Source organism: Rhipicephalus sanguineus, chromosome 4 (assembly GCF_013339695.2).
Source record: "Rhipicephalus sanguineus isolate Rsan-2018 chromosome 4, BIME_Rsan_1.4, whole genome shotgun sequence".
Taxonomy (NCBI): Eukaryota; Metazoa; Arthropoda; class Arachnida; order Ixodida; family Ixodidae; genus Rhipicephalus; species Rhipicephalus sanguineus.
Genome location: NC_051179.1, coordinates 62,843,356 through 62,870,162, shown reverse-complemented (window position 1 = coordinate 62,870,162; position 26,807 = coordinate 62,843,356). Strand labels below are relative to the sequence as shown.

General features: G+C 43.2%; 2 protein-coding genes across 3 annotated transcripts in view; both read right to left on the bottom strand.

The window, feature by feature from the left end:
* LOC119390101 (ADP-ribosylation factor-like protein 6-interacting protein 1) overlaps positions 1–26,807 on the bottom strand; it is a 351,524-nt gene that overhangs the window by 316,520 nt on the left and 8,197 nt on the right. The window contains exons 5-7 of one of the 2 annotated variants that reach the window (XM_049414662.1): positions 24,458–24,542; positions 21,868–22,036; positions 19,141–20,845 (exon numbers count right to left, since the gene is read on the bottom strand). In XM_049414662.1, coding sequence (XP_049270619.1) covers positions 21,921–22,036; positions 24,458–24,542 — 201 coding nt within the window. In that variant the 3' untranslated portion in view covers positions 19,141–20,845; positions 21,868–21,920. Of the gene's footprint in view, positions 1–18,158; positions 20,846–21,867; positions 22,037–24,457; positions 24,543–26,807 lie in introns of those variants that run through there. The other variant, XM_037657649.2, reaches the window with a different exon arrangement.
* LOC119390104 (uncharacterized) lies at positions 911–6,910 on the bottom strand. The gene is made up of 8 exons (XM_037657652.1): positions 6,802–6,910; positions 6,672–6,722; positions 5,809–5,880; positions 5,639–5,692; positions 5,232–5,306; positions 3,629–3,838; positions 1,837–1,997; positions 911–1,123 (listed from the first exon to the last, which is right to left on the bottom strand). Exons 2-6 carry the CDS (start codon positions 6,688–6,690, stop codon positions 3,639–3,641), a joined length of 420 nt encoding a protein of 139 aa, XP_037513580.1. The 5' UTR covers positions 6,691–6,722; positions 6,802–6,910; the 3' UTR covers positions 911–1,123; positions 1,837–1,997; positions 3,629–3,638.

The window sequence follows — 26,807 nt, the reverse complement described above, 5'->3', positions numbered from 1 at the left end:
TGCAAACACTACTGCAAGGACAGAACCCCACACATCTGCCTACAGAGCACTTTGCATGTAGAAGTTCCCAATGTAAAATAGAAGAACAAGGTATCTTGCCCTATGGGTTTCAATTTCAAGCCTGAATTAAAGAACAGCTTGAAGACGCTTTCAAGCACAGGTAAAGGAGCCAATGATAAAAGCTCTGAATTCCATGATCCTGTAACAGTTCTAGAACAGAGATGACTACAGAAAAAACGGTAGGACAAGTGCAACACATCTCATACTTTTCTGAAGATGGCTAAAGTTAGGCGTGTTCAGACAGAAAAATGAATTTTTAAAATACTCGTAGTATTTCTGGATCTGTTGTAAATGTATGACACTAGTTTAATGTGACACTGTAACTTAGACAATATAGAGTTCATGGAAATAGAAGTTTGAATTCTTTATTTTACTGCACATTTGCCATGCATAAAGGGCACGCATATATATATAATAAGGAAACATTCTCCTCACTGGAACTGTTAATACAAAGCTTAAAGTAATCATTTTCTTTCTCTGTTGTTCCCTTAGCCTAAGTGAAATTTTGATTTCCTGAAACACAATATCTTTACTAGCACACTCAACTTGCTTAATTCTCATCTACTAGTGCAGAATTCAGGGTTGTATTTGCTTGTTCGGATGCTTTTGCGATTACTGCAAGGGCACTTTTTGAACAATGTACTATGTAGTGGACCTGATTTTAGCATTAGACTATTGGTGCAGTTAATTACTCTTTGCTCTTAAATCTACAAGCAGCGTGCAAGTAAGAAAATTAAGTTTTAGGAAACAAAAAGTTCAGTTCAGCACAGGAAACAATGCACCAGAAAAATGATGGCACTGAATATGGCGTACATAAACAAGAAACAACAAAGAAGGAATGAAACAGTGGTGAAGAAAAACACAAATTTTAATACACACAATGCAGAGAATTTGCAGCAAATAACTGACCTTCAGGATTATCTTATTAGTTGAACAAACAAAGAAAGAAACTATTTTTGTTGCGCGGCAAGCCGCTCAGCAGTATGACGGAACCAGGTCATCGCAGCCTTCTCCACATCCTTCAGGCTCGCATTCGGGTTTTGGATGTCATTAGTCAACACGCCTGCATGCATAGAAGCAAAGTTATCGTTCCTGTAAGTTTTGCACACCACACAAAACTTGGGCCAGTATGGCACTCTTCTAGAAATTAAGGCAGTTTCGCATGTGTGGTGCCAAGCCTGTAGGAAGTGCGGAGCTGGGCAGCCTTATTTGTTTCTCTTTGGTTTTTTCTTTGTTTCCGCCTCTCTTTTTTTTTTCCTCCTTTTCCGTCTTGCTGTCTTTTCTTCTCTTTTTATTTTCATTTATTCCTTCCTCTCTCTTTATCTATTTCTTTCTATTTCTAATCTTCTTTCTACCTTTTCCTGTTCTTTCTCTCTATTTCTCACTTGCCTCCTCTTTTTTCTATTTTTTTACATGGTTCTGCCTGCGTAATGCCAAGCAATGGCAGCATATGACAGCCCGGGCCCCAAATGTGCTCCACACTTAATATCATCATCAAGCCGCTCGAAGAACAAGAAGAAGACCTCCTTGGTGCGAGCACGCGCTCATTACGCTACAGATGGCTATGTTATACGTGGTTTTGCCTGCATTATGCTAAGCGATGACAGCATACGGCAGCCCGGGCCCCGAAAGTACTACACACTTAAAAACTGAAAGTAAATACCAGGACTAATTGCACCAAAGTATAAATAGACAACCTAGCTATATTGAGTATACTGCTTGACATAAGATTTCACAAAAAACCAAGTTATATCAAGCTTGCTACACCTGACTCACCGCACATCAGCTTGCAGAGGAGCAGTTCACAGATTCTTTTTTTTTCCCTTTGTGCCAAACCAACTGAAGCCCACTGCAGAATTCCAGCTGAGGAGGGACTGCAGTACACGTGTTCTTCTCTGTTTCGTCGAATCTCCCTCTTGTACAGCCATGTACTTTTTCTGTTAAAAAGAAACAAGAAGATATACAGCCAGAAAGATACATTGGGATCCAGTTTAATTTGAATGTTTTGCAACATAAGTAATCTTGTGGTGATAAAGAAATACAAGCTTGCTTCTAGCTTTACTTAAAGGAGTGGTGACAGAAAATTTGTGAACCTCTGTTTTTTGCTCTTAATCAATGGCTACTGACTCGATAATAGCGGCAACGAAACTCATTTGCCCCAGCGCGAAACGAATGTTTAATTATATGCTCGTATGTTACGACCGGAGGCAGTTTCGATTTCGAAGAGCACTCGGTAGCCCCGTGACGTAGATGGTCTACTTGGTAAACAAGACCGCAAGAATCAGTGACGTCACTGGCCAGCTTCTGCTATGTTGTCAGTGCTGCTGTTTCGTTTGCTGTGTTGAGCAGGTGTTGAGCGTTGCGAGTGCTTGTTTCCTCGATTGTCAAACTACGTTGCTTATCTAGTGCGGCGATGGACGAAAGAGCTGGCAGGAGTGTAAAAATCAGTAAGAAAAGCTCGATTCACTTTGCGAATCTCGCCGGTAGCTGCGATTTTGTTCTTGTAGTCGTTGTCCAACTGAGGCGACGTTTTCCGCCAGGCTTGGAGTAGCCGCAGCATTAGACGTGCTGAAACATTTTCGCTCCGATCATTCGTAAAATAGCAGGATATGAGAAGTGACGAAGGAAGCATTGAAATCACAACATTGGCACTCTGTAACAGTGTTTATGCGTAACATGCAAATGACGTGATGCACGCTTTACTGACTCGTATTTATATCGGGCAACGCCGCGTTCTCAAGGCATACCAATCCCACGTAACCACGTCGGAGGGTCGAAGCAGTTATTTGTCCACTACGCAATATGATCCCGGCAGCAGAGAGCTTTAGTTCGTCTGTAGACTTCCTATCGTTTGCGGGTACCTGGTTACCGGAGCTGTTGACGGCTGCAGCAGTAGCAGCAACTGCGTACAACTGCGGAGCCCGTAGCGACATCTTGTGGCGTTTTGTCCAACTACAATAACTTTTTTTCGATTTCTTTTCCGTCGCGTTATAGTTCTTGTCCGGAAAAAAAGCAATGAGAATACTGTGAGTTGCTTATTATCTCACTGCAAATGCTTTACACAGAATCAGTAAGCGGGTAAGTCGCTGCGATGTTATATTGTAGGTCTCTGGTAAGGATATGCATCATCAGGTGTCGCTACCAGCGTTGTCTGTCTCGTACACGCCTCCGGTAACCCGGCCAGAACTCGTGACGTACGTGGTATCCACTCGGTGACCTCATCGTCTTTTGCTTCTATTTCCGATCCGGCACTTTCACGAACTTCAAAACTCAATTAAAATACCTTTTAGGCTGTATTTGTGGCTGATACTGCACAGATGGCACCTATATGCACCCATTAGTGTGATTCAACAGTCAAATTGTGTCCGAATTTTTGTGTCACCACTCCTTTAAATTCTTTAGAACTGTCATACGCAGCTAGCTATGTAAAAATTCAACAGTACGTCATTAATCAGACTGTCATAAGTAATATTCACATGCATTTATAAATGCCTAGTCACTCCAACATGCTGTAGTTACAAGACAGGCAACATTATACTGAGCTTAGGCAATGAAACAGAGAAATTACCATTTGATCATCAGCTTGGCTGTCTGTCTGTCTCGAGGTTCTCCTCATACGCGAGAACATCCGCCACATTCGAGAAAGGCAGGTCTGGGAGGCCATGAGGGTGCGGAGCTGCACTGTCGGCATTACTTAGCAGCTCGTTGAAATATTGCAAATGGGCTTGCTGGGTGTGCTTTATGCTATTTAACACTTGTAGTATCCTTTCCATGAAGGCTGAAAAAGAAGTGATGGCATCAGTGTTATGAAAGTTTTCAGTTCAGCACTATGTCTAAGATGAAAAACTACCGCAATGATTCGAATGGGTTATGTAATGTTCAGTGCTTTGCTTTTCCAGGTAGCTATAGGTCAACCTATAGCTTTAAAACTTTTCAGTGAATTATATGGCAACACATGGAAAAAAAACGGTCATGAACATTGCTGAGAGTTACTCGTAGGAGCGCTAACAGCAAAGCATGAGTCTTCTTTGCAATAAGAATTGTTAGGGTTTTACGTTCCAAACCACGACATGATTATCGTAGCCAAAAATTTTGACTACCTGGAGTTCTTTAACATGCACTGAAATCTACGTACAGCCTTCTTTGCAGTTTTTGCGACACTGGCTTGGTGATAACAGTGTAAGTGAGGATCTACGATTTGATCGATGCTGCAGCAGCACCACGAGCACAAATGTTTTATAAGTCACCGCTTGCACACTAGCAACCATCGTTGCTCAAATGATGAAGCATGCTCCCCCCCCCCCCCCTAAAGAAGAACGAAGGGATAAACTGCGCCTCTGACTTATGGTTAGAATGACAGAAAGCTGAGCTAGTTTGTAGGTACTCATATTAAAGAGACAGGGCGTGAGAACACGGACACAAGAGAGAAGCCAAGATGTCAAGGCGTTTGTGGTGTCTTGAGTTCCCTCTTGTGTTCATATTTGCACGCCCTGTCTCTTCAACATGACTCATGGTAGTGTGCCACTGTGTCACAACGACAATGGGAAAGTATGTTATGCCAGCAGCAACATACAATTTTTTTTTCATTTGTGCTACGTGGCTGCGTAATAGGAGAGGGTAATGAATGCTCACACTAATACTATTACCATAAAACCACAGCAAGGTGAGGCACACTGTGCAGAAGCTATGCAGTTTGTGTTTCTATTTATGCTGATACATAGCATATATGAAGAAAATAGGACACTGCCCAGATACACGAGCTCAAGAGATGAAGGTGGAGCAATACAGCAGGCTGTTACACTGCCTGAACACAAATCGTATTACTGGTGACAGTCCTTGTAAGATGGGTTCTGCCATAATTTTTTCCATCATGAAGCCAGCAACCCAACTAAAAAACTAAGCTGATTTAGTGCTAAGAATATCACCTTCCGTTTCCAACACGTTACAATAAAGAACAATACTCATGGAATTAATTTCACTCTTCTGGGCATGCATTATCACATATGTGAATAGTACATCTACAGTACAAAGGAAACATTTGCCTCAAGTAAACATGAAGCAAGAAAACACATAAACAAGACTGCAATTTTTCCCTTAGTATTAATAGGACCCAAGGACACTGAACAGTATGGACTGTATCCATTAAAGAATAAAGAAGGTTAATGACATACCGAGCACTTGTGGGTCTGTTTGTGACCTTGTAGCCCCGGTCACATATGCGGGTCCTGGACTGTATGGTGGTGAATCTGAACATAATTGACACCACAAGTTAACATCTAGAGTTACACAGACAGGCAGACAGAGATAAAATAGATAAGAGACAGACAGGCAGGCTCAAAACACCTGAAGTGGGCAAAGAATTCTCAATTTAACGAGTAAATGTAAATAAACTACAGCAACATGCTATAAGACATCAGAATGACATACCAAGCATGCTCGGTTCCATGTGTGGCCATGCAGCCGCAGCAAGAGCCACAGGCATTTGGCCATAGCACAATGACTATACAACAAAACAAGGTAAAAACTGGAAACATTGCATGACATCAACATAATGATGTATACCGCATAAATGACATACCATGGAATTGCAGTTCCGTAAAAGAGTTGGCGGCTTCCAATATGTGCAAAGCACCTAAAACATAGAAACCATAGTTTGCACTCCACCTTGCCGCACAATGCAAAAGCAAAAGCAAACACCCAACCGCAGCAAGATAAAACATTGCTATGTGAAACTGCAGAATGACATACCAAGCATGCGTGGTTCCATGTTTGGCCTTGCAGCCGCAGCAAGAGTTGTGGATACTGGTATGTGCGATGAGCCTGAACATAAAACAGACCACAGGCATTGGGCACACGGTAAACATGTCTGAGAGCAGATTGAAGCCCTTCACGCAAACCAAAATGACAATAATGTCCAGAATCCAGCAGTAGTGTGACATTTGCCACTCTTGGTGTGGACAAAAGCGCCCTGGCGCTACTTGGTAGCTCACACATGCAAGAATACGAGCGAAGAACCTTTAACAGATTTGTGACGGCATCGTGAGTCACACTTGACTCTAAGCTCCATTGTCACAGGTCTTCTCTCAACGATGCAATATCCAGTTCTTTCAATATACTTGAGTTAGAATCCGTTGCAGTGTCCTGCTGTGTAAGGTATCTGTGGCACCCGTCGGACACGTTATCGGATTCCACGGGAACGCTGTGCATGTTGTCACCAGTATGGTGCTCCTAGTCGCAAGATTCCAGCATGCCGCCATAAATGCCGGCACTCGCAACTTGGCCGAGCGAACGGTTCAGAGGTGGTTCGGGAACTTCTGGCTGATTGGAGGTAAAAGCGACACGTGAAAGATTCTCCTCCGCGTTAGTACATTCGCCAGCAGCTACAAATATTGCGCGCACATCGGCCTGCACGGCGTGACTGATCAGCAGTCGATCTCAACGTTTTTAGATTACTTGGTCGATCTCGGAGTAAACCACGTGGTAACCGGTAAACTCACTTGTGTCGTGCTGTTTAAGCGGTTGACGTCTAAAGTATAGCATCGCACTGCACATTACAAAAGGCATATGAACACAACAAACGTGGAATAATGATAAATGCAACGATAACTTACTCTCGTATTCGCTTTCCATGGCGCGTGCTTCCCGCCAAGCGTATGCAAGCTCTAAAGATAAAAAACAAGGCCAACACACGTGTATCTTCACGCTTGACAGATCAAAAAACAGTAGGAAAACAACACTTACCTTCGATTACAACCAGCTCCGCGAACCCAAATTTCAGAGTGCGCACGAATTGTAACTGTTGTAACCGCACGCAGCGCACGCAGAGAACACGCTTCAAATGCGGAACTATAGAAACAGACTGCAGCCACAGCCGCGTTGTCGTAATGCTGTCGTACATATAATGAGCATAAAATAAAAGAAAAAGTTAAGAAACTACAGCGCACTTCAAATACGAATTACAAATATTTTGTTTTCATAATTTTTCGCCTGCCCACTTAAGAGCAGTGTACATGTAAAACGATACACTCAAAGAACTGAAACCGAAACTTATCGCCGCTTCTCGAACGGAGCACACAGGAAGGTTAGTTTTACATGGGACGGTTTCAATCCCCATTAATGTTTAACTATATTGGAATTTTTCGTGTACCATCTGAGCAAAGTGCCTTAAAACAGTTTAGTGAGCAAGGTTGATCGCATGCATAAATGTGGTTCCGAATAAACGAGCAACGCGCAGCACACCAGCCCATCACGCAATATATGTCATTGCTCAAGGCGGACGTGCTTTAATTAATTAAGGCCTGCACGAAAGAATAATTAGTATGCAAAACTTCAACAAAGAATAGCCGTTGTGTGTTCTCGCCTGTTTAATTAATACATGTTAATTATTTGTGAAGGGTTGCGCAAGTTCCATATATATGTATTGGTGCGATTTTAAAGAATGATCGCTGGAAATGTACGTTATTAATTCATGAAGACAACATGCATATATGTGTGCTAATATGAGTAAGTAGATTAAAAACGCGTGGTTGATATGAGGCATGCAAGCATCCACCCATTCATGTCCTCTTCTGGGATGTTTAATGGGCATCCGTTCGCTGAAGTCTACGGGACACCCATATGACTTCCTTTTTTGGATGTGGGACTTAGGTACTTGTTTGGGGCATCCTTAGGACTTTTCGTGTTGTCTGGGAGAGCAATAGCGCGTCATCGCGAACAAACGATATGTATAAACGATATGAAAAATGAGGGCTATTTAGAGGCATAATAATAATCCGCACGTTGTTGTTGACAGCGTTGTTTTCCTCATCGCCTCGCGTGGCGCACGCACGTGCTACTCAGCCAGCCAGTGAGCGGGCAAGATGAGATTTCCTAAAGTAAACAGTTGATTTCGATGCTACTTATCCGGCTTTTTAATCTATTTAAGCAGCGTGCCAGTTACAAACAGCGATAGTCAACAATCTTTCCCTACCGCTGCTGCTGCAGTGGTATGCATACCACAGCAGGGGCGTAGCCAGGGGGGGGGGCTTATGGGGCTTCAGCCCCCCCCCGAAATTTTTCGTGCTCTCATACACCACCAACCAGCGGCGTCACCCGGGTGGTGGGATTTATTGTGCTTCAGCCTGATTATCATTTATTTAATTATTTATCTTTTTCTGACCCTCAAAATCTTAGCAGAAGCAAGTTTGATATCGGGCTCTAAACTGATGGCTCAAAAGTGAATGATGACACAAAAAAACTTCGGCAGATCCCACGTACCGTGGCAGTCGATGTTATGCGAAGCATGCGGCGGGTAGGTGACTGTGGCGTAACTTTTTTTACTGAGCGACACGTTACAAAATGACGCTAAAGATTTGTATAAATTTTATACGCATACATATATATGTTGAAGAGCCGCATATGTGTTATATAACCAGTTTTTTGCGGTTGGGCAACGCTGCCAATGGCAAAGTGGGTATTACGAACACCAGAAGCGGTAAGCTGATATGTAGTGCTTATACGTGTCCCGAGAACGCACGCACGTTTCACGAACCGGTGTGCATGTGTGGAAGAAGTTCTTGACAGTTCTTGAACAAGGGCATCATCACCGTGATCAGTGAGCACCAGCAGCTTGTCATGACTTGTTATAGGATCCTGTCGTGATCGTGGTGACGAGGGGTCAATGTGTAGTGAAGTATCGTGGTATAGTAGAGCTGTTGGAATTCATGGATGCCTCGGTCATTTCGTCGACAAAATGCCTGTCGACAGAGCCGGTGACATGTAGGAACCTGAAGCCACCCTTAGCGTTGGTGAGGTATAGGCCATCGAGGCTGGTAGGCCTGGATAGTGCTACGTAGACCAACATCAGTGGATGGTATTTGTCGCATTCGTAGACTACCTGGGCGTATGTGGCATACGTAGCCTAGTCTACAAAGAGGCTGTCAATCAATCTGGCATCATCCTCGGTCAGCATGAGGCCATCGCCCAGCCTCGTAAGAAATGAAGAGGACACTGCGTCGTTCTGGTGGACGAAGTGGACCTTACGGTGCGGCGATGTGGATATCATACGTAACTTTCGTTAATGTATTCCTCCGGGGTCGAGCAATGCTTCAATATAGCTTGCTGAATCATAGGAATACAAACGTAATGGTTATTAGACTGCTATAAAAGTGGAGCCAACACTGGAACTACAGACGTTAATCTGATATGACGCCTGAATCGTAGGAGTATCATTTAGTGTTTATTGCTTTCTTGTAAAATTAGATAGCCAGCACCACAACCACAATTGACGTTGCACCGATATTGCGCCTGCATAGGCTGTTTTTCCAAACCAATTTATAGACCTGGCGTGGCTCAGTGGTAGAATACCCGATTGCCACGCAGAATGCTTGGGTTCGATTCCCGCTGGGATCGTAATTTTCATTCTTTCCATTCATTGAGTCAACGCTGCCGATGTTGGTTTTCCTTAAAGCTCTAGCATTTAAGTTACCAATGTCTGTTCTCACCGTTCCTGGGTAGATATAAACTGTCAATCACCTGTGGCGCATACCCGTACACCGCGGCCCGTGGTAAACGGGTATGTGCCACACGTGTCTAGTGGAAAGAGTTTGACGACGTACGCCACAGGATTTTAACGTTATTCATCTCATGACCCGGCAATCATATTCGTCAAATCCTCTTACCCTCCCATGCAAATTTCGGTCTACACCAAGTTAAGGAGGCGATCATGAGAGCAGCCAAACGTAGGCGGCTAGATAGATAGATAGATAGATAGATACGTAGATAGAAACGCTCAAAGTGCCAGAGGTTCGCTAAGAAATGCTTCGCATTTAACATCAACTGCTAGCTTCTCCTTGGATTCCTCCGCCATGATATATGTTTAAGTCTATGAACGATTTTAAGCAGAAACGAAGGTTTACGTGGCTTGGCTGGACAGGTACCGATGGCTTAGCTACTCAGCGCTTCAAGAGGGTGCGTTTTGCCGAGTGTGTGTCCTTTTTAGCAGAAGTGAGATTGGCAAGGGCCAACATGCGCGCACTAAGGCCCTCGTATCCAAGCCATTTCAAAAGTGGAAGCACGCCCTCGAAGTCTTCGGTGCACATGAAGTCACTAAATATCACACTGACGCTCATCTGGTAGCCGATAGTTTTTTTCAAACCTTCTCAGGATGTGTGCCCAGTGTTGTTGATCAACTGGACCATGGCAGGCAAATTCAAATAAGAGAGACCCGAAGGAACAGTTCTCCTTTGCGGGCGGCAAGGTGTGGCTCTCCGTGGACATAGAGACAGTGGTCCCATGGATTCAAGCACAGCCTCCTCTACAAATACAGGCAACTTCAGAGTGCTGCTTCGCATGCGCGCGGATTGTGGCGACACAGATCTAAAAAAGCATTTGGAAAGTTGCCCAAATAAGGCCTCATATTTTAGTCCAGATGTACAAAACCACATTATAAAAATCTCTGCTGAAATCATCAAGGAAAGCCTAGTCGCAAAAGTAAACGCTGCAGGCTGCTTCTCCGTACTTGCTGATGAAACGACGGATGTTGCTGGTATCGAGCAGCTTACTGTTTGTGCAAGGTACCTTAATAAGGACGCGAACGGAATCGAAGAAGTGTTCTTAGGCTTTGTGCCAATTCACGACCAAATGGCCGGGCCCTCGCCGACACCATCATAAGGCTCCTTATAGAAATGGGAATTAACATGCAGCATCTCCGTGGTCAAGGCTACGATGGTGCAAGTTCGATGGCCGGCAAAACGAATGGTGTTCAAGCTGCTGTTCGTGAGAAATATCCAGCCGCACTCTATGTACTCACTGCGCGTGTCACTCCCTTAATCTAGTTGTGTGTGCGGCATGCTCCATCACAGACATTCAGTCTTTTTCCGTAAATCTTCTAGCCGCTCACACGTTTTGCGAAAAATGATAAGTTTGAGCTGTCCTGAGTCTACAAGGCAGCGCCTTTTGGGACTATGCGAAACGCGCTGGGCCGAGAAGCACGATGCAGTGCTTTCATTTGTGAGCCTCTTTGAGCCGTTGGTCGCAGCACTAGAGGAGATTAAGTTTAACTGAAATGGCGAAAGTCCAGTGCAGGCAAACAGTCTAATGTTGGCACTCTTTTCACCAGCATTCCTTGTAAGCCTGCATGTGACGGAGCACATGTTAGCACTGACTTTGCCACTGTCAAAGAAGCTGCAGACGAGGAGTATCGACATGATCTCTGCCATTGACGACATGGAAGTGGTACAGCTGACAATTGAAAGTGACCGCAAGAACACGAATGCTTCTTTCTCAAAAATATTTGCACAAGTGCAGGCATTGACAGAAAAACTGAATGTGGAGATCACCGGAATGTCGAGCCGGTGTCCGGAAGCAAAACCTTGGGAGCAATGCATTCGAAAGCGCGGAAGAATATTTTCGCAGAACCCTGTTCATTCCGTTCATGGACCACGTACAAGCCCAGTTAAACGAACGGTTCGAAAAGCACAGGGCACTTCTAAAGGACGTTTCATTAATTGTACCATCCGCAATACCACCAATGCAAGATGATCGAGAGAAAGGAGCAGAAAATCTCCTGACCGTTTTTGCGCATGACGTCGAAACGAGGGCTGGTTTTGGAGAACTGCGACTATGGTGGACAAAGTGGGCGAACAAAGCAGCAAACCAGCGCCCCGGTACTGGAACCGATGCCCTCTCTCATTGCGACAGCAGGTTCTATGCAAATGTGTACAAGCTACTCCGGATTCTAGTCACCCTTCCAGTGACCACTACCAGCGCAGAGAGAACGTTTTCAAGCATGGGGTACTTAAGAACTACTTACGCTCCACGATGTCTGAGGAACGCATGGTTGGCCAGGCACTTCTGCACGCCCACAGAAACGTCGACATCAGCGTGTCGGAAGTCATTGACCGTTTCGCTAAGCTTCCTCGCCGGGTCAACGTTGTCCTTTGATACCAAGCAGGACAAAAATCAGCGCAAACGAAAGGAAAAGACACTGCTGTTCCAGAGTTCAGGTCAATGAGCCCGTAATTCTGACGCAATATTATTGGTCACCACCTTTTAAACCCGTGAGGATTTTGTACCTTTTAGCAGTTAACACTGTGACCTAATATAAACATAAGAATACGGGCATCAGGTGGACATTACCAGCCAATCGACAGCTTAATTCACCTTGTTCACTGAGAGGTCGGCATACGCAGCGTTACCAAACAAATTCAACTATTGGGAAGCCGTACTAGCAGCATTGTTTGTTACTTTCATTTGTCGTTTTTGTTCTTCATTGCTTTTTGAACTAGAAGCGGCAACCTTCCTTTTATATTGAGTGCACAATAGTGGTTCGCACTTTTAAAACAGTTTTGAAATAGTTTCTTTCGTTATTTCTGCGCTCTTCCTTTATAGTTCTGTCCACATGGTGCGTCCGAGACAGCAGCTTGGCCCAAAGACATATCAGTTGGGCATTACGTATAGTGATCATTGCTTAGTTCCGTATATTTATTTTATATTTAAATGTACATTTCTGATGCATTGTGTAAGCATACTGCGCCCTGTTTCCAGTGACTTATGTTTTGCCCGTATTCGAGGTGCACTTTCCCATTCTTGCTTTTCCCTGGCCGCATCATTTGTGCAAAAAGATGAACATTTTGCGTAAACAATCTACATTAAAATATTTGATCTCGTCCATTTTTTTTTGTTATCAGGCGCTTCTTCAGTTCAAAACTGACGCAGTTCCGAAGTTTGCGTGATATTTGCCGTACCTGTTACACACACAAAAAAATATTGAAAAGATTGAAGACAGTTATTCCTGGAAAGATTTGCGGGCATGCCAACATAATATTTTTACGAAAAAAAACACATTTCTTACTCGTTCTTAACAGAGGGCAGCATTCAAGAAGTGGCTTGCAGCATCTAATACAAATTGTTACTGGTAATACATGTTAATGGTAATACCAGTGACAATGTATGTACATGGTAATACATGTACATACCCACGCCTCTTTTGGAAAATTATGAAACCGGACGACAAAACCACAGTCTCTCTTTGTGACACTTCTGGATCCTCCGTTGCCGATTGCGACGTTCCATCCGTCAACTCTGCATTTTGTTCCGTCTTTACTAACGAACCTAACAACGAACTTCCTGATTTTCCGCATTTTGCTTTTCCGCCAATGCCAAAGATTGAATTAAATTCAGAGAGAATTGTAAAAGTTATTAACCAATTAAAGAACTCTTCGTCATGCGGTATAGATGGCATAAACACCAAAGTTCTGAAAAATACTAAACATGTATGCAGTTCCATATTATCAATCATTTTTCATCAGTCACTCGACATAGGTCAAGTCCCATTAGACTGGAGAGTTGGGAAGGTCATTCCGGTCTTCAAGAAAGGTGACCGCTCATTTGCAGGTAATTACCGACCAATCTCGCTCACTAGTGTTTGTTCAAAGATCATGGAACACGTCATCTTTTCTCATGTTGCTACATTTTTTTATCATCCGTAAACTTCTTTCACCCAAACCAACATGGCTTTCGTAAAGATCACTCATGCGAGACCCAACTAACATTATTCCTGCACGACATTCACCTTCATATGGATTGTAACAGCCCAATTGACACACTGTTCTTAGATTTTGAAAAACCTTCGATAAGGTACCCCACTCCCGTCTCCTTCTAAAAACCTCGCGTCTAAGCTTTCATCGGCATGTTTTAACTGGTTTAAAGCATTCCTAACAAACTGTAAACAATTCGTGCATGTTAATGATCACTCCTCCGACCTCTCCCATGTCTTGTCCGGCGTGCCCCAGGGTACCGTCCTAGGGCCTCTTTTATTCCTAATATACATTAACGATATTCCGCTTTCCGTTGCGTCTAACATACATCTTTTTGCTGATGATTGTGTCCTCTACCGCCCTATAAATAACGCCACCGATGTCTCCTCTCTACAGCATGAACTCTCACGCATTCAGCAGTGGTGTACCACCTGGTTGATGTCCCTTAATGCGAAAAAAACATTACTAATTTATTTCCATCGTCGCCGAAACCACACGCCGGCTAATTACACAATCAACAACTGTCATATAGCTGCTACCGACTCGATTAAATACCTGGGTGTCCATCTTTCGAGTGACCTCTCTTGGGGCGACCATATAAATCACATAATTCACTCCGCTAACCGCGCTCTCGGGTACATACGCCGTAACATTTCCATGGCACCACCTTCCGTTACACTACTCGCTTATAAAACCATTGTCAGAACAAAACTTGAGTATGCATCTGCTGTCTTTGACCCCCACCAAACTAATCATATCGAAATACTCGAGTCAGTACAGAACCGAGCAACCAGATTCATTGTTTCAGATTATTCCCGCTACTCGAGCGTCTCCACCCTCAAATCCCAGTTAAATCTTTCTACCCTCGCTCTTCGTCGTCGTATTACACGTCTCTGCCTTTTTCACAGATCCTTTTATTCAACCCCGCATGACAACAACCTCATCCAGCCGGTCCATCGAGGTCATCGCACAAGTCATCCAAATGCTGTGATTCCGCCACGTGCCCACACCACCTCATTTCAGCAGCCCTTCTTTTTGCGCACCGCCCGAGACTGGAATAACCTTCCGAACGAAGCAGCAGTCATCCGCGATTTTGCGCGCTTCAAAAATGCCATCCAGGAAGCAGACTCAACCACATCCTAACATACACCTTCATCGATACCGCCATTTTATGACGCCCACCCCTCATGTAAAGTCCCATACGGGACCTTTGAGGATATATTAAATAAATAAATAAATAAATAAATAAATAAATAAATAAATAAATGTTATTCATATACTTAGTCGTTCTAAAAATTCAATGAGGAGGTCGCGCTGCAACGTGAGCCCCCCCCGAACAAAATTCCTGGCTACGCCACTGTACCACAGTATCCCATTCTTGCGTTAACTAGCTAAGGACAATTTCAAAACAGGAAGGTAGCATAATGAGTAGATAATGAAGCAAAAAGCATGAAAAAAATGATTACATGGAGCTTGAAAACTAAGACTAACAGCGTGTGTCGTTCTGAAATAAAATGAAGCTGCTAAACAATGTTTGGGGGTTTAACATACAAATAACATGGCTACTAGGCATGCTGTGGTGGTGAACTCTGGTTTAATTATGCCCATCTGGTGTTACCTGAATATTCCAAGTGCACGGGCTTTATTGTATTTCACCCCGTCAAAATGCAGCCGCCGGGGCCGAGATTCATACACTTCTTAGATGCTTAGCAGTGCCAAACTATAGCTACTTGATCCATTAGCAGCTTGCTATACTTCTTATAATTTCCATGCATAATGTTATGGATTTACATAGTCAAAAGATGTCCAGAAAACAAGTGAATTAAAAAAATATATATGGTATCAGCCGTATGGCACTGTAGATGAATGCAATCAACATAATAATTACTTTGCATTGCCCAACAATATAACAATGTAATTCTACATAGACTACGGCTCACTTAATAGTTATGCAAGACTCAAATGTCTAAAAACATCCGATTGACTAAAATTATTAATGGCTATTGTGAGGAAACACAATTTCATCCCCTTGTTTGCACTGATCTGCAATGAAATTGCTTAATGATAGTATGCAAGGTTGTGTTTGAGCATTCGAAACCATGCCTGATACAACCAAATGGCCACGATCATGCAAACAGCTTCAATCTGGTCTCGCATCAATAAAGAGGCCTAAAGACAAGGCGAACGTTTCGTTTGTCAACTGCCATAATTTACTAACAACTGCTGTGAAAACAAAGAACACAAAATAGCAGATACTTCAAGGGCATGATATTTAAGTGAAAGGAGCACTTGACCACACATTCCTGGCATTGCTATCCTCAACAATCTTTTTGTTCATGGGCGTAAATTCTTCCAAATAGAGAATTAACCAGTTTGGAGAGTACAGCATGTGTACACGGATCGTCAAAAGTTCCCAGGCCACGCTGCATGCAGTAGGATTACTTGGGATAGCGGCCTGCGAACTTTTGACTCCCCTTCCTTGTACATTGTGTGCAAGAGATTCACTGTTACACCCTAGTAATGAAGCAGTTGAAGTGGCTAAAGAAGTTCACGAAGCAGGGATCTGGAGATTTAAGTCCTTTCGGCATAGTTGTACATTCCACTGGTGATGTATGGTTAGCTGAGCAAACCTGCAGATCTTGCAACATGGAGTTAAAATCTTGCGCAAATAAAATCAAAAACGAAACACACTTAACAATGACATGACAATGAACAATGGAGCCACCCATGATAAATTACAGAAGCAGCTTAGTTGCATGCGGTTTCTTCCGTCCATACCTAGTGAGTCATTACTTTAACGCTATAGCCTCACACGAACAGTTTTGGCAGTGTACAGTGCCTGCATTCAGTGCATATTTACTCGGTAAACATGAAACTAAAACCTGCCAGGCAATGTTGGGGAAATGAAAAGAAACTTTATGCAGAGCATGCATGCTCTCCCTGCTCTGCACTGCATGGTCCCTTCAGTCCACCGACTTTGCTGCCCTTTTCGCTTGACCACTTTGGCTTGGTCCGAGCTTTCTTTGCAGTGTGGGCATTTACAAGAATACAGTGCAGGGTGTCCAGTGAGGTACAGAATAAGACTGGCGATAGTGCAGCAAAATGCTTGCGTAGGCTAATGGAAGCGGCTTGGGATGGAATTGAAAGTCGTGTCCCAGTATGTGTCTGCTCAGGAATGCGCATGTACTCGCTAGTTACCGTGTAAGGACTTGTGCCCAGGAGTCTATGCAATGTTTATGTGCAACAGCAGTTGGTGTGCTCCACTTGGAACATGCCTTTGAAGCTTTGCATCTGTCAGGGTTACAATGCACTCTCAATGTGGTCTTGTCATGATGGCTAATGCTATGCCCTTTCACAGCGTTTACCCGGAAATTGAGAACAGCATAGATATGCAGCACAATTAATGGGGGGAAGCGACGCCATGTTTTTTTTTTTAAAGAGGTGCAGTGAATGGTACTACACTTCACAATTGCAAAACTTGGAATGTGCAGTCAGAATAGCGGCAATGTAATCAACTGGCAGAAACTAGTTAGTCTTCATTGCATATAGACGAATATCTTGCAGTCTATCATTTGGACACACTGCAACAACCAGAGAATGGAATGAAATAATGAAAATGCGAATGCTCCATCAATTCTTTTGATCAAGAAAGAGCAAGCTTCTTTCTACGGGTACGGTGGCAACATTACAGCATTGCAGCAGATTTTGTCTTGCTTCGCTGAAACTAATATGTGCATACTACACTTCCTTGAGTTGCTTATGTTATTAGTAATCCTGTGCGTGTGTCGCTCATCTTGCTACCCACATAGTCATCAATAATTAGAGTTGTGCTTGCAAGCATATCTAAAGTATTTACTGAAAATACAAGTTCAGCAGTTCTCAAGGTAATAATATAATAATTGCTGGGGTTTTACATGCCAAAACAACTTTTGATTACGAGGCACGCTGCAGTGGGGGACACTGAATTAATTTCAACCAGCTGGGGTTCCTTAAAGCGCACCCAAACATAAGCACATGGGTGTTCTTTGCATTTCGCCCCCATCAAAATGCGACCGCCTTGTCCGAGAATCAAACCCATGCCCTCGAGCTTCGCAATGCGACACCCTACGTGATAAGCTACCTCAGCGGGTCAGTTCTTAAGGTGGAAGTAGCGAATGTTCAAAGTAGCAAACATGGATAATAACGAAGCAAACCTAAAGTGTTTCTTGTCAATCTCGGCGCGTAACGAGTACATGCTTTTCAACCAATACTGGGTGTAACAAAGATAAGAGACTTCACTGCAGTGAGATATCCACCAAAAATGTGGAATGCAGAATAAAGAGGCAAGGAAAATTCAGATGGGTTCTCCCATCGAGGTTCACTTTTGGTCTAGATAAACTGGAACCAACTGGAATGAATGAAAAATCACTGGCCATTTGCCAAACCGGATAAACCTTTGAATTGAGGAGCATTCTCCCCAAGTAATACGCACGTGAACTCTTTGTAACTTCCAATACCAAACTTCACTTTCACAATGTGGAATCCGGTACCTTCACGACCCATCTTCTGGGCATTGTAAAAAAGACTACAATGTCAAACAAGTACAGTTTACATTTTTATTGTCTGGCAAAAGTGACACTTTTTTTTTTTCACACCCTACAGTTGATCGGTACATACTGCACGCAACTGTCAGCGTCAGCACACATAAAAGATGTACAACACAACATATTTGTACTATTCATTCACACACGCACACAAAAAGTTTGCACAATCTCACTAAAAACCTTAAGGATTTGTGCTAACTGAAGTTAGGGAAAAAAAAAAAAGACTGTGCTGACTATAAAATCTCAATCAAGAGATCCACAAATATGCGTGGACTACATTACGTAAGATTTTACGCCAAAATACCACGATATGCATCAGAAGAAACAATCCTTACATCAAAAATGTCAATGGAGAAACAAAATGAGCACGAGGAAGACAAAAGAAATTTTCACAACAGTAGTAAGCTGTGACAATGGGCACATTCAAAAGTACGTTAGCTGCAACTGTGCTGCGAGAGGTGGCTTTTGCTAACTACTCGTACATGACCTCCACAACTATGTAGACGTGAAGCTACGTCATTCACACATGCTATCACTTATGTTAAGAAGGCAGCCTTTACTTCACAAGCAAGTTCCTTGCCTTGCGATATTCAAGGTGCACGGCTATAGGAAAGCCGGTTAGCGACGCCACAACAGCTTTGGCAGTTACCGAAGAGCCCATAACATGCAACCCCCTCCTCACAACACTGATGGGAGTGTCAAGGCTATCTTATCTTATCTTTCCTCTGCGGGTGCAAAGGTAACCTGGCGGGAAGGTGGAGAGGACCAGTCAATCTTTACAAGCCACTTAGAAGTCAGGACAGTGAAAGCACGATCAACACACTGAAATCGGATTTCACAATTTCACTTGTGTAACCTGCACTGCTCTACCATTCACGGTGCGACAAAAAATGATTTATGATAAAGAAACATACCTCAAAAAAAAGTGCATCTAGATAAAGGGATGTCGTATCCTAATAAGTAGCACAGAAAAAAAAGACCATTCCCTCGTATATCAACAGTGAAGTTGCAGCAAGATCCACAGCATCGTATCAGTGTTGAAAGCGTACCATTCAACCAAAAATATCGGACTAAAGTTGTACGTGCCAGAATTTGGAAAGTGGGGAAAGTGTTCATAGAGCCTTCAGCAATGCCACATGAAAAAGAGGCATGGTTCTTGCGTACGCCAACACTAGAAATCCTTTTGTTTTCCGACAGCGACAATAAGTTACCGGTGTACAGAAAAATTAAGAATATTGTTCATTGTTTGCTTTGATATAAGCTTACTACATTTTCATACCCTGAAAACAAGTACAGGAACTTTCCGAGTTGGAGGGAGAATACAGTGAAAAGTGCCAAAGGCTTCAAGCAGTGCAGAAGAATTAACTTGCTCTACAACAAAATCTGGTCTTTGATTTTATTGGGCTTTTGATCCACATTTCGCTTGAGTAATAAAACGTATCTTACTGGCGTTCACTGTACATTTGCCAGAGAAAAGGAAGAAGTGCTGACTAGGCTTCGAACTGAAAAACAACAACAACAAAGAAAAGCTTTTTTTTTCCCTCGTCAATTTTACCATAAGATGCACCTAAAAAAAATACCCGATTGAGGTGCCCCACCTTTTCACAGTAATGGATACCTTAACTAAAAAATGCAATCCTACCTATAGAAGTTGATCTCAAAAGGATGGCACCATTGACAAACTAGAAAACAAACACAAAGGGCACATTCAGACCAACAAGTTGCCACAGCTGGGTGACAGTATTCAGAAGGAGTTGCTTGACAAACATGTGGCTTGCATTGCCAAGTGCATGATAGTCTTACATTAACAAGCTGGTTAACCAGGTATGTCTCTGGTCACATATTACATTTGCAAGGTTTGCCCAATCTCTTCCTGTCCTAAGCAGCTTCTGCAGTCCGCAGAAATGTCTGACATAACCAAAATGGCATGCGCGTTTAGAACGGACATGCTCTATTAATGCAAAATCAAGCATTAAACTGCCAATGCGCGTAACGTGACACGCTTGGTAGATTCAAGTGTTCTGAAATAGTGTCACAAAGCTCATCTTCAAAACCTGTTCCTGCTTTGCAGCACACAGATTCACAGAAGGACAAACATAAAATGAATAAGCTGCCTGACCAAGAATCCAAGGTCTCCAAATATTTTCTTTAGTCATGTGAAACATGCACGCGTTCAAGCAACAACCAAGCCTTGTTTAAGTGCCTTCAATACACGCGTGTAAATGCAGTTTCACGATTGGGCAGTGGCTGCTGCTTGTTAAGCATGGGTCACGCAATCTTTTCCAACTTGTTAAAGTGAACATGCCCAATTCACTGTCTACAAACCCAAATACTGATGATAAAATCCAAAATCTAGGGTGCCGAATTCTACAACACAGCACGGTGAAATGTCATGAACGGCCGCAACATTTAAGAACATAAAACAAGCAGCGCGAGCAGCACACGTCCTGCCTGCTTGGTGAGCCAACAAAGGCAGTATGTGGTACTTCTGCACGCTCTCACTTTCACTGAATACAGTGCGTGCATTGCGGGCACGACGACCGTATGGCAGCGCAAGGCGGTTTTCCAGCACAGCAGCTGAAGCTTTCAAGATTGAGGCAGAGCGAGGCTGCACAGTCAGCCAATTCTTTACATTGGTGGCATATTTTACTCTTTACATTGGCAGGCCAGCAAGCAGTTCCTTTCCTGCAATGATCCAAATACATACGCATACATGAAGCTGATGACACCGCATTGATTAGTAACTCAGGGGACGAATTGCAACTCATGATTACTGAATTGGACAAGGAAAGCAGAACGTTAGGTCTGAAAATTAATATGCAGAAAATTAAAGTAATGTGCAACAGTCTCGGAAGAGAACAGCGCTCTGCAACAGTTAGCGAGGCACTGGAAGTGGAGCTTCCAGAGCAACAGAATAGAAGCCCCCAAAGCAACAGTATTGATGCTCCTGTGAATGCAGGAGATGCTAACATGCTTTTGGGAGTTTACATCAAGCACGCTGTGCACCAAAGACAGAGGGCTGCCATGAAGCTTACCTCAAAAGCTTTACATCAACAAATATGGCAGCACCGATCAAAGCCGACAGCTACTAAGCTGTTTCGAAGAGCGCATCAGCGATGACAGTATGTCATGCGAGATTGGGAGGGGCACTTGACGAGGAGGACAAAGCGGCTTTGGGAGAGACCAGCCGACCAGCGGAGGGTAGCGAAGGAAAGAGCGAAACGAGCAATCGCCGTGTTGTGATCATCAAACGCGTGTAACTCCACTGTTACGGCACAGTTTTGAAAAATTCTCACGGCTACGTGTTCGTAGCAGGCTCGTGCACAACTGTCACACCACAACTAAATTTCGGCCTCTGGGTGGTTTAGGGGCTCTTTACGCGATAATGCACGATGACTTAACATTCTGGAGGCACAATCATCCCCTCGCCATCCACCCTGCGTATACTTCAACGGGCTAGTGACAAAAAAGGAGAAAAAGTTCTTGCCTTGTGCAATAACTCCAAGTACGCTTGATGAACTAAAAAAATTTTTGTGGCAGGAGATTCGTGCGGCAACATAGTCCAATGGTAAGGTATAAATCTACGATAACATAAAAATGCACTGCACGGCCCGTTTGAAATCGAAGCTGAAACGCATAGTAGTACATTTGCGCACATGAATTCTTACAAGATTCCAAGGTGCAAGCCTTGCAGTATGCATGCTCACATTTTTTTGTCACTTGTGCTTAAAGCTTTCAGCTGCAGAGTGGTTGTGCAGGATTAGTTTTTCTTCATCTTGTCGGCGATGAGATTCCTGATGGTGAGGACGGTCGCCGAGAAGTACTTCTTGAAAATGCCCTGGTGCTTCATGCCAGGAGTCATCGCAAGGAACAGCACTGCAAGCAACGAGAGACGAAACCAACATGAAAAAGCTGCTAGCATGTTAGTGTCACAGTAATTAAGCTGGCAATACAGAACCCTCAATGTAGGGTAAAGCCAACAACTTCAAAATTTAATACATACTCTCAATAACTCAAACTTACTGTTAATTCAAACAAATTTCAAATTTTTGGTTGGCCCATTGTGTTTGCCATCTATCCACTTAATTCAAACTGCTGCATTGCATCAATTCGATTAATTCATACTTCTTGCTAGACCAAGCCTGAAAATATCTGATGCCTCTGTCACTTCTACCTGAACATTTACGTTTTTATGTCACTAACGGTCACAAATAAAGCCGACTGTCTGTGTACAAAGTCTTCAAAACTAGCCCAACCGCACGCACCAATGATAGCATGTTGAATTAAAAAAAAAAAAAAAACAACAACACAATCTGGTCTTGATCAAGCTCGTGCTGAATGCTTCACCACAGTGCACTGGTGTCATGCGGTAAAGCATACTAAGACTAGGAAGGGGGCTAACAGCTGTCACGAGGCAGAGCACATCGTGACAGCTCGTACTGGTAGTCGTTATTACACATACTGTGTAATGACGACTACCAGTACGATCGCCAACACCTAAAAACTTTACTGGCAATCATGCAGAGCTGTCTATGACAGTGCTGATACCCCGAGAAGCAATAATCATTACAACATAAGTTGGTATGTTGCCCCGAGTCATATTTTTGAGAATTTCTGATAATTCAAACAAAATCACGGAGTCTCCTGAAGTTTGAATCATTGAGAGCCTACTGTACTACCACTGCAGTCCGTCAACACAGTACTGCATACTCTCATTTTCAAAGGTCTGTGTCAGCTACAATATTTAGATGGCTGCAGATAAACATGTAACAGACTATTTGACTCAATGGTGCCGCAAGAAGTGCCCATTCGTGCACAAGAAATTCGCACGATGCATAGCGTGAACTAATCACTGCATAGTATTAAAATTAACGGAACGGCTGCAAGAGCCCCAAGGCCGTGGAATGCAAATCATGCTGTTTATGACATGATTTTCATGCTATGACCTGTCATTTATGTTCGTGATAAGGTCATGTTATGCCACACCAATTTTGGTATACGTCCAATTAACGAAACGGCCAGGAGAGCACAAAGTCGTAGGCGGCTAGATAGATAGATAGATAGATACGCTCAAAGTCGCAGAAGTTCGCTAAGAAATGCTTCGCATTTAAAGAGCTAAACCTTTCACGAACACACCGACTTGCTTTGTACGGTGTGGCCTGCTGTTGGAAGAGAACATGATATTGTGTGGCATTACATGATTACAGCTATGAGCTCACTTGAACAGTGTACCACTTTGTACACTCACTTACTGAACTTCTCGCACAGGTAACGCGTAGAAAGAAGCATTGACTGGTGCACCATCATGATCAGAAGCTCTATGTAGAGGCATTGTAAACTGCTTTGCTACACCTGCTGCACGAGTGTCACGGCAAGAAAGAGCTATTCACGAATTCTAGGCTTGTGCAAATAGTAAATTTTAGGTTCGAATCGAATTTGAATAGTGTGTATCACATGTTACAAAGAAAAATTAGCATATTTGCCATGACCCAACTAACCTGCACAATATTTTTTAAAATTGAAACAAGGCCTGTGCAAATGTCATTCCTTTTGGTTCAAAGGAAAGTGGAAGCAACTTTGAATAGTAGCAGGATTTGACTTTCTGTACAATGCAAGTGATAACCTGTAAAATATGTTACATTTTAAAATTGACTATACTTGGAGCATATAAGCCGTATAACGAGCTTTTAAACTTACAAAATGATGAATCGATGTGAGGTTAATTTGTCCATTTAACCTTGAAGTGGGGCTCCGCGGCAGTGCAGAGTTTCTCCGGATAGGCGTATTCACTATACAGCACCCCTCCACTGCAGTGAAACCACCTTTACGAGGGGTTACATGCGGTTTATATACTGCTATTCGTTCATATAAAATACTTTGAAATTTAGAATAATTTAAAATCTTTTTGAAGCAAATTTGAATACTGTAATAGTCGTTCGAATATTCACACAAGCCTAACGGATTCCTTACAAAGAGAAACAAAACAGTGCAAAAGTACGAGAACATGTACACACTAATTGCATTACATATACGGTATGTCAACAATTCAACATAACGAGAGACTTAAATAAGTAAATTTAAATTTAGTTTTACCATTCCGGCACTTCATACATTGGCCACGTTCAGCCACACCTGTGGCATAAGAAATCTATGCGCAAAACCAAACAATTCCTAGTCGGACGATGTCAAAACCGACAAGCTGTATTGCACGAGCATCGTAGACAAACACTTAAAAGTCAGTCATTGATAAAAAGCTGGACAAAAGATGAAACAGTTTTCTTTTCACTGCATTCTCACCGATGAGGTAAGTGAGGAAGAGGTTGTCAAAAGCATTCCCAATCCAAGCCATCACAAGGAGAGAGATCAGCACCGCCACCACATACTGCACACATTGAAGCACAATGAAGCACAAATAACACATTCACTTTTACACCCAGTAATGTGAGACTACAGAAACAATACAGACAGGTGGTAACAATGAGAAAGAGTAACAAGAGAAGCTGTACAGTGTGTCAGTATACTGCAACCTAGGAGACAAGAGAAATACGATACTTGTCATATTAGTAAACTACACCTTTTAAGAAAACCAAAAACACCACTTTTGTTGTGAGAATGTGTTAACAAAAACAAAGGTGGTGCAGCCAACTACCTTGAGGTTCCCACACCAACTTACCGCGATGTCATCTATTTTTTTGTTAAAGCCTACGTAATTCTAAATTACATTAAGGCAAGTTAAAGGGGCCCAGCAACATTTTTCCAAGCAATCATTCAATGGCTTTCTTAAAGGAGTTTACTGCCTCATGAATCGACCGCCGCAAAAGTATTTAGAATTCGTCAAGTAGGTTTATCGCATGCTGTAATTGCTCTCTCTCTTCTCTCATCCCGACGAGCGCAGTGGAAACTAAACAAGGAGGGATGGCACGGGGGAAAGAAGCTACGTCACGACCTTGAGCACGCTTTCCATTTTTCTTCGAATGCGCGGCTTACTTTCAGTGTGACTGTGCATGCGCAAGCATGTGGTGGCCTCTCGTGGCGGCCGCGGTTACTGTGAAGCTCACGATGCTCAAGTCAGCCAATGGCCATGAAATTGGGTACGTGGCGCAATCATTTGGGTATATGGCACCATTTGTAGAAAGAAGAGGGAACGATTTCGATCTGACTGAGAATTAATTGTAAATTCCAGGTCACATGCTGCGTTATAATGTTTGGCTTGTGTGTTCTCGGGAGCTATGACTACTGATTGGCAGCATTTTCTGACCATGTTGAGAAAGTGCTGCAGGGCTCCTTTAAATTCCGTTTTATAAAGGAACTAGAGACCTAACGTAGCGGGTTTCAGAAAATTTTTTTCGAGTAAGTGTGACAAAGATATGACAGGAAAAAAAATGACCTCAGAGAAATACCAAAAGCAAAAAAGAAGGAACATATACGTACAACCAACGTGCGCATGCTTATGCACCTTGCACATACTTTAGGCAAGTTTTGGTACGAAAAGATTTATCTGGAGCATTTCCATTATGAAGTCCTTCATACACCAGGTGTCACATTTGGATGATTTGTTTAAAAGTTCATCAATTAAGAGCAGTTCATTACAGGCTGCAGAACAAATGCAAAGAGTAACATGAGGACTAAACATAGAGTTGTCCAAATTTATGAAAAATTTTATTTTTGTTTTCTTTCTTTCTTTTCTTTCTTTTTCTGCAGCATCCTGCGCTCTGGCACATTGTATACCCGGATATACAGTCGCCGACCATTTATTCAGACATGCTCATTTGAATTCAGACACCTTCATGGTACCATCACTCGTCCCATTGAAGTAATGTAAACTCGCGACCGAAAATTCGACGCCCCACAGTGCGTCGTTCAATTTTTCTGACTCCGGCAGCCTGATCGAGGAGCCTTTGAACGCCATGACACACTGCCAGCGATGTTTACAATATTTTGCTAGGTTGCCAGCACTGAAAGGTTGCACTGGCAATGGCTGAAGCAGCTGAAGGTCGTGCCAGTGTCAAAATCCACGCAGAAGTTACAATTGCCGATCTCGAAGGCTATGTTTGTTGACCAAGCGTAATGGTTGCTTTTTAGCTTCAGCCAGTCAGGTATCCATCTAAGCCAAGCCAAGCTAGAAGTCAGCTTGTATGGCGCTCGTCTCGCGTGTTTTGCTCTCTTGTTTGTTGCTTGGAGCTGCTGGGTGTGTGAGGCCCAATTCTGCTGAAATGACTCCAACGCCACCTGTTCCGTCTGCGCTGTCGGTACTAATGAAGAAACGCGGCAACTACAGGACAATGACGATGGTGAAAAAAAGCAACGATTATTTGCCAGGTGTAAGGCAGTGGACTGCAATCCAAAGCTGCTCGGGAGTTCTCGCCGAGTTGGATGATGATGAGGTCGGGTCCTCGAAACAGCGCAGGTGGACAGTGACTCCAATGATGATGCGCCACCCACACCTTAGCCATCAAATGCGGATTCGACACAGTCCGCAACAGTGCTACTGTCGACCTACAGCGATGGCCACACACTGGCTGAAATACATGCCAACTTGAGCGCACGTAAGCATACATGTGTGCCGATGCAAAGTGACAAGTTTTTCTGGCCTCTGGGCCAATAAAGGTGTTTTTTTTTTTGGTGAATTCTTTTTTTTTTTTCGGAC

Excerpts from the sequence above, each read along its gene's own strand:
- LOC119390104 (XM_037657652.1), bottom strand. Across the intron at positions 5,693-5,808 it reads CATGGAACCACGCATGCTTG|GTGCTTTGCACATATTGGAA; the intron begins GTATGTCATTCT and ends TCTATGTTTTAG. Across the intron at positions 3,839-5,231 it reads AACAGACCCACAAGTGCTCG|CCTTCATGGAAAGGATACTA; the intron begins GTATGTCATTAA and ends CTTCTTTTTCAG.